General features: G+C 42.5%; 1 protein-coding gene across 1 annotated transcript in view; it reads right to left on the reverse strand.

Moving 5' to 3' along the window:
* The window catches only part of MYOF (myoferlin), a 157,796-nt gene that overhangs the window by 53,217 nt on the left and 92,326 nt on the right, over window positions 1-12,253 (reverse strand). Inside the window, 6 exon segments of the mRNA XM_017876763.1 lie at window positions 44-152; window positions 1,099-1,272; window positions 4,590-4,735; window positions 6,203-6,308; window positions 8,715-8,829; window positions 11,134-11,297. Coding sequence (XP_017732252.1) covers window positions 44-152; window positions 1,099-1,272; window positions 4,590-4,735; window positions 6,203-6,308; window positions 8,715-8,829; window positions 11,134-11,297 — 814 coding nt within the window.

Below are 12,253 nucleotides of genomic sequence, written 5' to 3' on the forward strand. Positions count from 1 at the left end.
TCAATAAATAAATAAATAAAATTAAAATAAAAATAAAACTCACTGTCAAAATTGCAGGAAACAATGGGGGTGTTTGCTCCAAACACAGTGGTGGCGCTGTGCTTCTGTTTCTCCAGGCTCTTCTCATCCCCATCTTCTGTAGTGTCTGCCCCCTAAAGTCAATTAACAGAGTCAATTAGCAGATAAGTCAATAAACACTGCCTAAAAGCAAACCAACCAACCAACAGGCAAGAATCACAAACAAATGGAATTCTAGCTTTTAAAAGATGTTATCGTGCAAACACCCCATTTTTTAAAAAGATGAATAAGTCCCAGGATAGCAAGTGACTTCCCTGAAGTCGCTTAGCTGGAAAGCAGCCGAGCAGGAAGTGGGAGCCAGCCCTCCCACCTCGAGTCCAGGTTTGCCAAACCCTGCGGCTGAAAGAAAGGGGAAAAAAGGAAAAATGTAGAGGATAAATAGGGAGTAAAAGGATGGGATAAGGAAGAGAAAGAGCAGCAGTAGCAGAATACCGTGGGGTCAGAGCGCAGAAATACAAAAATAGGCTATTGAGAAATGGCTCCTGACCACCCTATTGTTTTAGATTACCCCCTGCCATTCTCTATTCCTTCCTTCCACCTGCCTGCTTTTCCCCGCTGACTTCTTTACTGTGCTTCCATATGTGCTTCCGTATTGCTCTCTAATTTTGTGAGCTAGCCTTCTGACTTCCTCCCCTTCACATCAGTATCTTTATGAATATATGTATGAATATTTTGTTGAACAGTTGCAGTTTCCAAGATATGATTCAAGGAACTTGTGCCTGGGACGTGAACAGATGTTACCTGAAACAAGCGTCCTGGAACAGACACATTTGGAAAATGCTAGGTCAGACAGGTGTGTCGACAGTAGTATTTCTTAGAACACTCCTGTGTTAATGGTCTATTCGTTCCACATGAGGTATTGAGCACCCAGGGTGTGTGGCTTTCCCTCAACCTGTGAATATTGGCCATCTTATAGTACCAGGGTTACAGGGACCTCTATGGAGTTGGCAGTGCTGTATCCAACACTCATATATTTTCTCTATACCAATATGATCTGCGCTCTGGCAACCCGGTACTTACAAGAGCACCTTCAAGTTTAAAGATGGCAGCTGCACCATGTGTTTCTGAAGGAGCCATTTTTCTCCTCCAGCGTCTGCGGCGGAAGGTATCTGAACTACGTTGTTTCCAGTGAAATTTCCAGCCAATTAAAGAAGCATATTCCCAGCCCTCTTGGTCTTCCAATTCCTCCATGGCCTAAAACAGAAGTAAACATGTTGATGATGATTATGATGATTATGATGATGATGATGATGATGATGATGATGATATTCCTTTTATTGATAAAACAGGTTATTTGATCAATCAACAGATACACAGTATTCAAAATCTACTCTGTGCCAGGTACTGAGCTACAGCCAGAAATACAGAAAAGAAAACACCCAGACAGGACCTCTGCCTTGCAGAGCTGATGGACTGCGGTAGTGCGGAGAGATAACCAGACAATGACAGCACAGTTGTGGGCATACCTGATTTGGGGGTGGGTGAAGCAAGTGGATTCTTTCCCAAATTGCTTTCTGTTTTCTCACTTCATTAGTTCATAAAAATGTTGCTATTGTGATATAGTTTGTAAAACATTAGTATCTCCATTTTACATATGTAGGCCAAAAATCAAATGCCCCCTCCCAGGTTTAAATGTCTTGCCTGAGCTAATAGCTGCCATAACTAATAATTAAGTGATAGATCAAAATATGTTATTTCTGTAATAACTAATACATTCACATGGTACTTTTTAGCTTAAAAACTACTGATTTACCAGTGGTATCAGTTTTCAATGTTATATTCTATTCATTCAACAAATATGAGTGCCTACTATGTGACCGGGATCGTGTCAGGGGCTGAGGACGCAGTGAAGAAGAGATAGGGTCTTTGCTTTCACACAGCTGACATTTTCATGGCAGAAATTTGATTTAAATATCTTAAAAGTATGACTGGATTTAATAAATGTAAAATAATATGGAATAATATTTCAGATCTGAGAAATGAGAGCTCCATGTGGGTAATTATTGTTGGGTCTTTTTTTTCACTTTGAATAAATGTGAAATGCAGGTTAAGCATAATTTTGTACCTGACCCTCTAGTAACATAAATAGTAGCAGTGAAAATTTTCACATAGCCAAGAGTAAGGCAGGTTAGGAACCATGATCAAAGTCTCAGAAATACTCGTTAGTAGAGCTGGGCCATATCCTGAGCCTTCTAACTAGTGGCTCAGTGTTCTTCCCACTTCAACTTGGTGCCCTCCTGTGGAAGGAGAGGGTTCAAGCACCTTCAGAAACTTCTCACCCCATCAGCCTGGGATAATAAAACAATAAAGAGATATCCATTAAACTAAGGAGTTTCTGCACAGCAAAAGAAACTATCATCAGAGTGAACAGAAAACCTACAGAATGGGAGAAAATGTTTGCAATCTATCCATCTGACAAAGGTCTAATATCCAGAATCCACAAGGAATTTAAGCAAATTTACAAGGAAAAAAAAAAAAAGAAACAAACCTCATTAAAAAGTGGGCAAAGGGCCGGGCGCAGTGGCTCAAGCCTGTAATCCCAGCACTTTGGGAGGCCGAGACGGGCGGATCACGAGGTCAGGAGATCAAGACCATCCTGGCTAACACTGTGAAACCCCGTCTCTACTAAAAAATACAAAAAAACTAGCCGGGCGAGGTGGCGGGCGCCTGTAGTCCCAGCTACTCGGGAGGCTGAGGCAGGAGAATGGCGTAAACCCGGGAGGCAGAGCTTGCAGTGAGCTGAGATCCGGCCACTGCACTCCAGCCCGAGCGACAGAGCGAGACTCCGTCTCAAAAAAAAAAAAAAGTGGGCAAAGGACATGAACAGATACGTCTCAAAAGACGACATTTCTGTGGCCAACAAACATATGAAAAAAAGCTCAACATCACTGATCACTAGAGAAATGCAAATCAAAACCACAATGAGATACCATCTCACACTAGTCAGAATAGAGATTAAAAGGTCAAGAAACAACAGATGCTGGTGAGGCTGTGGAGAAATAGGAACGCTTTTACACTGTTGGTGGGAGGGTAAATTAGTTCCACCATTGTGGAAGACAGTGTGACGATTCTTCAAAGACCTAGAACCAGAAATGCCATTTGACCCAGCAATCCCATTACTGGGTATATACCCAGAGGAATATAAATCATTCTATTATAAAGATACATGCACACATATTTTCACTGCAGCACTCTTCGAAATAGCAAAGACATGGAATCAACCCAAATGTCCATCAATGATGGACTGGATAAAGAAAATGTGGTACATACACACCATGGAATACTATGCAGACATAAAAAGGAATGAGATCATGTCCTTTGCAGGGACATGGATGGAGCTGGAAACCATTATCCTCAGCAAACAGAGGAACAGAAAACCAAACACCACATGTTCTCACTTATAGATGGGAGCTGAACAATGAGAACACATGGACACCGGGAGTGGAACATCACACACTGGGGCCGGGGAGTGGAGGGAGGGAGAGCATCAGGATAGTTAATGCATGCTGGGTTTAATATCTAGGTGATGGGTTGATAGGTGCAGCAAACTACCATGGCACACATTTACCTGTGTAACAAACCTGCATGTCCTACACATGTATCTTGGAACTTAAATTAAAAAAAAAAAAGACTCATTCATTCATTAGCTCATTTATTTGACTAGATTATTTACTGGGAGCACATTTCTGAGTTAGCAAGGAGGATACAAAGATGACTATGGCTCAATTTTTGCTTCCAGAAGCTCACCATCTAATAAAAATAATGTCAGTACCTACCAGAGTTACCCATTCTGTGGAACAGAGAGAGTTCCTGTTTGGACTTAGCTTAGCCTGGGTTCCAACACCAGCTTTGTCTCTTACTAAACACTTGGCCTACAGCAAGTCTATTTAAACTCTGTGAGCATTATCTGTAAAATGGGCATAAAATCCAAACCTTACAGACTATAGATGATGCATATATTCAGTACCTAGCATTAGAGAAGGCCACTTCTATACCTGCCACTTATTATTATGAGTGTTATTGTTCTATTTATTACTATTCCATTTAAAGCTTACAATACCCTAATTAAAAGGTATAGATATTATTCCCATTTTGCAGATGAGAAAGAAAGGCAATTCAGGGTTTGAATCTTTACACATCTTGTTCCAAGTCCTGAGCTATTACTGCTACTATACTACTCTGCCAAAATAGTTTCTGTTTCTTTTAACACCTTTGTAGCAGTTCTCAACATTTAGCCTGCCTGGGAATCACCTGGATGGTCTACTGAACTACAACTGGCTGGGCCCACCCCCAGGATTTCTAAATCAGTAGGTTTGGGGTGGGACATTTCTAACAAATTCCCAGGTGATGATGATATTGCTGGCTGGGGTGGACTCACTTTGAGAACCCTTGAGTGCAGTATTAGGCTCTGGATTTGCAAGTAGTTTCTGCAGAAATGGCTAGTTAGTTGGGACTTTGTGGTCAGGAGGGCAGAGCTCCCCAGTCCAGCTCCCTTCCCTTGCTTCTCTTACCCTTGCAGTGCTTGAAGCAGTCTGTGTTAAATCTTTCTTGCGTTTTCGGACCAGCCTTCGCCGTCTATGAGTGTGGTACATTTTCTCTGCTGCAACCCAGGATTTGGGCTTATGATCAGGAGGAATGGTGATTCCATATTCCCAGCCTGGAACACAGTTTGTGAATAGTTACCCAAAAGAGATGCATTTGCCAGATCACTAAATAAACCTCCAGGAAACATTCGGTCACTCTCCCTGCCCCCAAATGTTCTGTACTATCGTGACCAAATGCGTGGCTGTTTTCACTTTGCTGGGATATTCAGCCAAACAGAATACAGCCTCATTCCCATTCAGCTCCTCAAAATGCTTCCTTGGTGACCATGTTCTCCCCCACTTTTAGGCTTCCAGTCATTCACGGTAATTGAGTGCACTTAAGAATAAAGCACAGTTCAAGAGGCAGGAAGAAACACCAGGTATGCGTGTGGACTGTGCAGTTGCACAGCCTGGGTTCAAATCCTAGCATCGCCACACGTTGGCTGTTAACTAAATAAGTTTTCAGCAAGTTGGTAAACCCGCCTATGGCCCAATTTCTCCACTGTAAAGATAAAACACACCTTTTGATAGGGTTACAGTATTTTAACACTATCAAAATAACATATGCAAAGCTTTAGGGCCATAGCCCACAGTTATTGCCCAGTCAAATGCTAACGATTATTCTAAGATCTGGTGTGTGCACTGGGATCAGCGAAGAGCTTGTAATCGATTTGAAATCTTCTGGGTCAATGCCAGTTCTATGCACCATGCATAAAGAAAGCAATGAATCAGATTTTCTCTTTTGATAATTCCAAATGCTATTGTTCACTTAACTTTAATTATAGTTCAGAAAAAGACACACACCAGAAGCTGTATCAATAGTCTGCATCATTGCTGCATAGGACAACTTTAAGGGTAGTTTACAGTTCTCTTTTCTGAGTCGGGGGGCCCTGAATGTGATGTTCCCAGGGAGGTTATGGGGTGTGGTTAGAATAGAGAAAATCTTGACTCCAGCTCCCTCCCAAATTCTCATCCTGGATCCCCAAGCATCTCAAAACCCAGCCAGTTGGCCCCATCACCTGATGTTTTTCACCCCTGCCCACTTAGCACTTGTCCATACACTTGCCTGTCCCTTGGATTCTACATTTGATTAGTCACAGATGGTGCCACATGACCCAGATGCCACAGACCAGCGGTCCCCAAACTTTCTTGCACCAAGGACCAGTTCCCTGGGAGACAATTTTTCTATGGACAGGGTTGTGGGGTAGGGGAGGATGGCTAGATTCCCACAAGGAGCACGCAACCTAGACCCCTGTCACATGCAGTTCACAATAGAGTTCGCACTCTTAGGAGAATCTAATGCTGCCACATATCTGACAGGAGGCGGAGCTCAGATGGTAAGGCTCCCTTGCCTGCCACTCACCTCCTGCTGTGCGGCCCTTTTCCTAACAGGCCATGAACTGGTACCGGTCTGTGGCCCGGGGAACTGGGGACTCCTGCCGTAGACCAAAGTGAGGCCCCTCTCTCCCAAGGAACCTTTACCCTGATTAACCAAGGCCCTGCTGCAGAGCCCTGATCAGGTCACAGATGTACAATTTTACCTTTCTCATCCACCGCTCTATTTATGTCATAAGACCATGCATCATCTTCCCATTCCCAACCTAGAGGACAAGTCAACTCGCTGGGCGATGCTGCTTTGTCGCCGTTCTTACAAAACAAAAATAAAAACAAAGAAGAGAGGTAAGCCATAATGTCAGTAAGATGCAAAGGGTCCGATATAGTTCCTCACTTAGCTATGGCATTCACACCTTTACTCAGATACCATCTTAGAGATCCATTTCACTCAGAAAAATCTCTAATCTTTATTTATTCACAATTGCTAAATAATAATTAAACTACCTTTTGTTTTTACTATTAGGGAATAGTATTAGGTTCAATCACGTGAAATTGCTGTTTTTGTAGGTTAAAGTGGTTGAATCTCAGCAATTTCTTATGGTTCAACTTAATATTATGAAATAGTGCAACTCTCTTTATGAGGGGTTACATGGGAAAGAACCCATCAGAGAATGGGCAAAACATTAAAGACACATGGTTGTTTGTTTGTTTGTTTTGAGATGGAGTCTCGCTCTGTCGCCCAGGCTGGAGTGCAGTGGCGCGATTTCGGCTCACTGCAAGCTCTGCCTCCCAGGTTCACACCATTCTCCTGCCTCGACCTCCCGAGGAGCTGGAACTACAGGCGCTCGCCACTATGCCCAGCTAATTTTTTGTATTTTTAGTGGAGATGGGGTTTCACCATGTTAGCCAGGATGGTCTCGATCTCCTGACCTCACAATCCGCCCTTCTAGGCCTCCCAAAGTGCTGGGATTACAGGCATGAGCCACCGCGCCCGGCCCTGTTTTTTTTTTTTTTTTTTTTTTTTTGAGACAGTTTTTCTCTGTTACACAAGCTGGAGTGCAGTGGCGCGATCTCAAGTCACTGCAACCTCCCTTCCCAGGTTCAAGCGATTCTCCCACCTCAGCCTCCCAAGTAGCCGGGATTACAGGCACCCGCCACCACACCTGGCTACTTTTTGTATTTTTAGTATAGGTGGGGTTTCATTATGTTGGCCAGGCTGGTCTCAAACTCCTGACTTTCAGTGATCCACCCACCTCAGCCTCCCAAAGTGCTGGGATTACAGATGTGACCCATCACACCTGGCAGACACATGTTTTCGAGTACAGAGAAATGCTACTGGAGGTTCATAATGTTAATCATACACAACTGAGCAAAATTTATGTAAAATATTGACAAGTTTGCATAAAACTGAAGAGAATTATGAAAAGAAAGTTCCTAAGCAAAGGAAAAAAAGGTGGCCCATCAACATTTTGAAAAAATACTCAGCTTCACTTTAAGATAGTGAAAATTGAAATAACAACAGGATACCACTTATAACATGTGGCAAATGTTATAAAGTGGGATGGATGGTGAATGTTTAGGCAAACAGGCTTCTCATATTTTTGTTGAAAATATGAATTTATAAAACCTTTTTGAAGGCTATAAAATTTTAGCAAAATTTTATATGCATTGAAACCTAGACCAAATGCAAGGATCTTCCCTACAGATAAACTTTCATAAACATACAAAAATGTATGTTTAAGGATGTTCACTGTTACATTGCTTATAAAAACCAACAACTCAAAACCAAAAGCACCTAAATGCCCAGAAAGAGGGAATTAAATGAATTAGAGTAGGTACATATAATAAAACATTCTGCAGCCATTTTTTAAAAGGTCATGGATCTATATGCATTGATATAAAAAATGTCCAAGATACATTATTCTGTGAAAAATACAAGCTATGAAACTGTGTGTACAACACAATTCTATTTAGGCAGGGAAAGAGGACGTTATATACTTGCTTATGAACAGAAAACAGACATCAGTGGTTATCTTCGGGGAGTGGAATATGGATTGGGGAGAAGAATTACTTTTGATTTCCTTTAACGCTGCTTGGATTTTCTAAAGACAGAAACATTTCATTTGTTACAATATTAAAAACTAGGCCAAGCTTGGTGTCTCATGCCTGTAATCCCAGCACTTTGTGAAGCCGAGGCTGGAGGATTGCTTGAAGCCAGGAATTCAAGACCTGCATGGGCAACCTAATAAGAAGCCATTTCTACAAAAAAATAAAAAATTATTCTGGCATGGTGGCATGTCCCTATAGTCCCAGCTACCGGGGAGGCTGAGGCAGGAGGACTGCTTGAGCCCACGAATTTGAGGTTAGAGTGAGCTATGATCGCACCACTACGCTCAGCCTGGGAAAAAGAGCCCATCTCAAAAAACCCTCAAACAACAACAAAACCCTAGTTAGATAATAATAAAAATTTACCTAAAAACTTTGCACAGTCCAAACTATATCATGTTTCAACATCTAGTTAAATAGGCCTCATTTCTATTCTAAAGAAAATACTTATTGTGGCACTTATGTGGCTTAAGCTATATAAGTGGAAGACTCTTCAGAACGTAAGATGGAGCAGAGGAGAGGGTAAAGCCCAAGCCAGGTGGCTGCTGGGTTCCCCGCAGATCGCGATCAGAGGTGACAGGTGAGAGTTTCTTTCCAGAGCAGGCCACTCACCGCATCCGTGTAGGTGTCCTCGGCTGGCTTCCAATCTCCCCCGGGGTAGCGGCTCTCGTTCTGATAGACTTCATCAGTGAACTCTGTGTGACCTGCATCTGCTTCAGTCAGCAAGCTGCGGGGCGGGGAGGGCTCGAGTTACCCAAGGAGACCGGGTAACTGGCAGCCTCAGCGATTGCCAACACTCAGGAAGCATCTACACCCTGGGAGTGGTACCACTTCCCTCTTCACTTTACCCCTGTTGGTTCTGACTCCAAATTCCTCTTTGTACTAATCGCTTTTGACATTTCTTTGAAGAAAGGGCCTGCTGGAACAATGTGACCTAAATCATAGAGAACTCCTCAAATTAGCAAGGTTGCTCCTTCTCAGTAACGAGGATGGGGTCTGGGAAAACAGTATTGTGGGCAGCTTCTTACAGAGACCACAGACAGAGCCTTCCATGTTTCTGTTTCAGTTCGGGGCTGCTCAGCTTTTTCTCAATGAAACTCTTGGCTAACAGTTCAAAAGAAAAGGGAGCTGTCCCTGCTATTTTTTAAAACAGAGTGGAGACAGTCTCATGAAGCCAAATGTGGCTTGCTAACACAAACTGAAGGGAGGAGTTTAAGTTTTCTGGAGAGTTCCTAGGTAGACAGCCAAACCAGGTCATTTAAGAGTCCAAACTCCATTTGGGCATTTGGGAAATCCATACTGACTCTCTGCCATGTTAATTTTCCTCTTGGATTTGGAATTCTTTGGACAACCCACAGAGGAAAGTTACAGAGGTTCCAACTTTGACTCAAGTCTTCTGCCAGGTAACCTACTCAAATGAGGGGTTTTTCCTTTATTGTTTCTGCATCTTTTCTCTGCTGTATTCTCCCCTAGAATCCAGCACAGGAAAGGAATCAAAAAACAAATAGTCCCAATCATTTATATAAATTGGGCATCACTTCTCCGGGCCTCAAAAAAGGAGAGTAAAAGCCCTGGCTGCTGCCTCTAGGATTCCATCCAGCCCTGACATGCTTTGACCTTCTGCTTTTTCTGTCACAATTTCCCTATCCTTTCCCTGTCCTCACTAACCTTCCTTCCTTCCAGCCAATTCAAACCCCATTTTCCCTCCCCTCACTAATCTCCCCCAACTCCACCCAGAGCAAACTGCCTGAATCGAAAGCAATCACAAGCAAGCAAGCATGTTTGAGTCTTAAGAGAGCAGTATTTTCGCTTCCCTGCCTCCCTCCCTAATGCCTATGCAATCACAGGAAATGAACAACAGAGAGACCAAACTCTAGTTGGAGGCCTTTAAAATTCAACTTCACAAGCTTCTTCCCTCCCAACTCAAAGATGCTGTCATAAGATGGCAAGAAGAGGGAATGCTGGTTCTAATGTTGTTGGCAACATTTAGAAAACAGGCTACAGTGTCCCCCAGACTCCAAGGGAACCATCTTTACCACCTTCTACTGTCTATTTTTTTTTTTTAAATAATAGCTTTTGAGATGTAGTTCACATATATGGAACTCATCCACTTACAGTGTACCTCCTACTGCTTCTTGCAGACGTTCTGGCATAATAGTTGAGTACTGGTTTTGGTGCCCATGCTAGACTTGGATTCTAGCCCCAACTGTATCATTGACAAGCTATGTGCCTTTGGACAAGTTATTTAATCTTTCTAGATCTCAGTTTCCTCATTTGTGAAGTGGAGATACTACTACTACTTGTTGGGAGATAATTCTCTGCGAGTCTCTTGTGTTTCTGCGCATCTTGCGAGCTCAGGCACCGACTACCTTTGTTATGGGCTATCTTCTCAAAGATGTTTGTATGGGGAACACTAAGATAGTGTCTCTCTGCACAGCAAAGGGCCAGCCTGCTTACTGCCCATTATAAAAAATTCAAGTCCCCTAAGCTTAGAGTTCTCTCATAGAATTCAATCCACTGTGTGTACAAGTGTCATCTGGCCCTCTTCATGTTACTCTGTGGGAACTGGGGCATGAAGAAGTCGAGCAAATATCGATACTCTGGCATTACTATTGCTGTGGGCAATAAAGTTCTTTTATTCTAACCCAGGAGTCATGTGCCGGCATCTGTGAAACTGTCACGGGAGACCTTGTTTGCTTGCAAGCAGCATCAAATCTCAGATCCTTCTTGCCACTGCCTCCCTTGTAGGGCTGTAGTAAAGATTAAATAAGATGATGCCAGTGCCCAGCATACTGCCTGACACAGTCAAGCATAATAAGTTCTCAAAATGTTAGTTACCAGGTGCTTTTTATATTTGCCTGTCTTATGGCGGAACATCTTTCAACTTTCTATAAATTTCAATGGACTTAGTTTTGCTCAGTGGGTGTTACACAAATATTATCAAGAATGATGATGGAGATATAATATATTTAGCAATTTCTAGAGAAAGATCTCATTGCTATCCTTTTTACTCAGAAAATGGACAACTTACCTTCTTTCAGGATCAACTATCCACTCTCCTTCCCATTCCCAGCCTTTTGGAGGCAGAAAAAATTCCCTCTTGAGTTTTATTTTTCCTGTGACATCAGAAAACTTATGACGTCCTACTAATCCAGAAGTGCCCCATTTTCCAAACATGAGAGCTTGATTTTCATACTATTAAAAAAGACATAAAATTGGAGAAATGCCATCAGAGAGCAAAAAATAAAGCTAGCACATACATTTTCAAGTTAATCGAGGACTTAGGCTAGACAACCACAGAAAACAGAATAAAGCTTTATGCTCAGAAGGTATGGACCTAATTTGAGCTGTTACTGATGATGCAACTTTGGATAAATCATTCACCTTTCTAAGACTCAGTGCTCTCATCTGAAAGCTGAGGATAACGCTACCTCTCCTACAGAGTCATTCGGAGTTTAAACGTGCAAATGATTGTGAACGTGCTTTTTAAATAGCAATACAGCATCCTAATTGTTTCTATTATAATTTTGAATGGCTCAAGAGAGTTCTGTGAACCGTATCTTTTAAATACCTATGAAAGTCCTCAGCTTATGAGTGAGCAGATTTTATAAAATTTATTTGTAAGTCTACTGCTGAGAACTTGGGGCACATTTCCCTGTAGAAACAATATACAATTAATGTTGCCCTTTCCCAAGCAGTCCACCAAAAAACCCATCTGAAACATGAAGGTCCTTTAGTACCCAGCCCTTATTGGACCTAAAAGTTATGAGCCTTAATTCCATCTGGAGTGTGGCAAGGAGACCAAGGCCTCTCTGGGAAGCAGGCTGAATGGCAATGGCAGACTCTGGCTTCTAAGGCATTGCTTTCCAAGTTAGAATCTATAAATGTATGATGGTCTGCTCTTCATCATGGCAACCATGGAGAGGGTAGAGATTTGCCAGTGTGGTGGGTGTCCCTGTTTGGATCCAAACTAGAATTTCCAATCGTCTGCTGATGAATCCACTGAGAGGATTTGCATAAGCCATAGGAAAGTTTTTGGCTGAAGGAGAAAGGAGGAGATTTGAGTGGGGGCCTGATTAGAAAATTGGAATCAAGAGGACACAGTAGTGCCTATCTCAGATACTGGCTCTCAGCCTGGAGGGGAGATGCGC

Source organism: Rhinopithecus bieti, unplaced genomic scaffold, assembly GCF_001698545.2.
Source record: "Rhinopithecus bieti isolate Rb0 unplaced genomic scaffold, ASM169854v2 scaffold_9383, whole genome shotgun sequence".
NCBI lineage: Eukaryota > Metazoa > Chordata > Mammalia > Primates > Cercopithecidae > Rhinopithecus > Rhinopithecus bieti.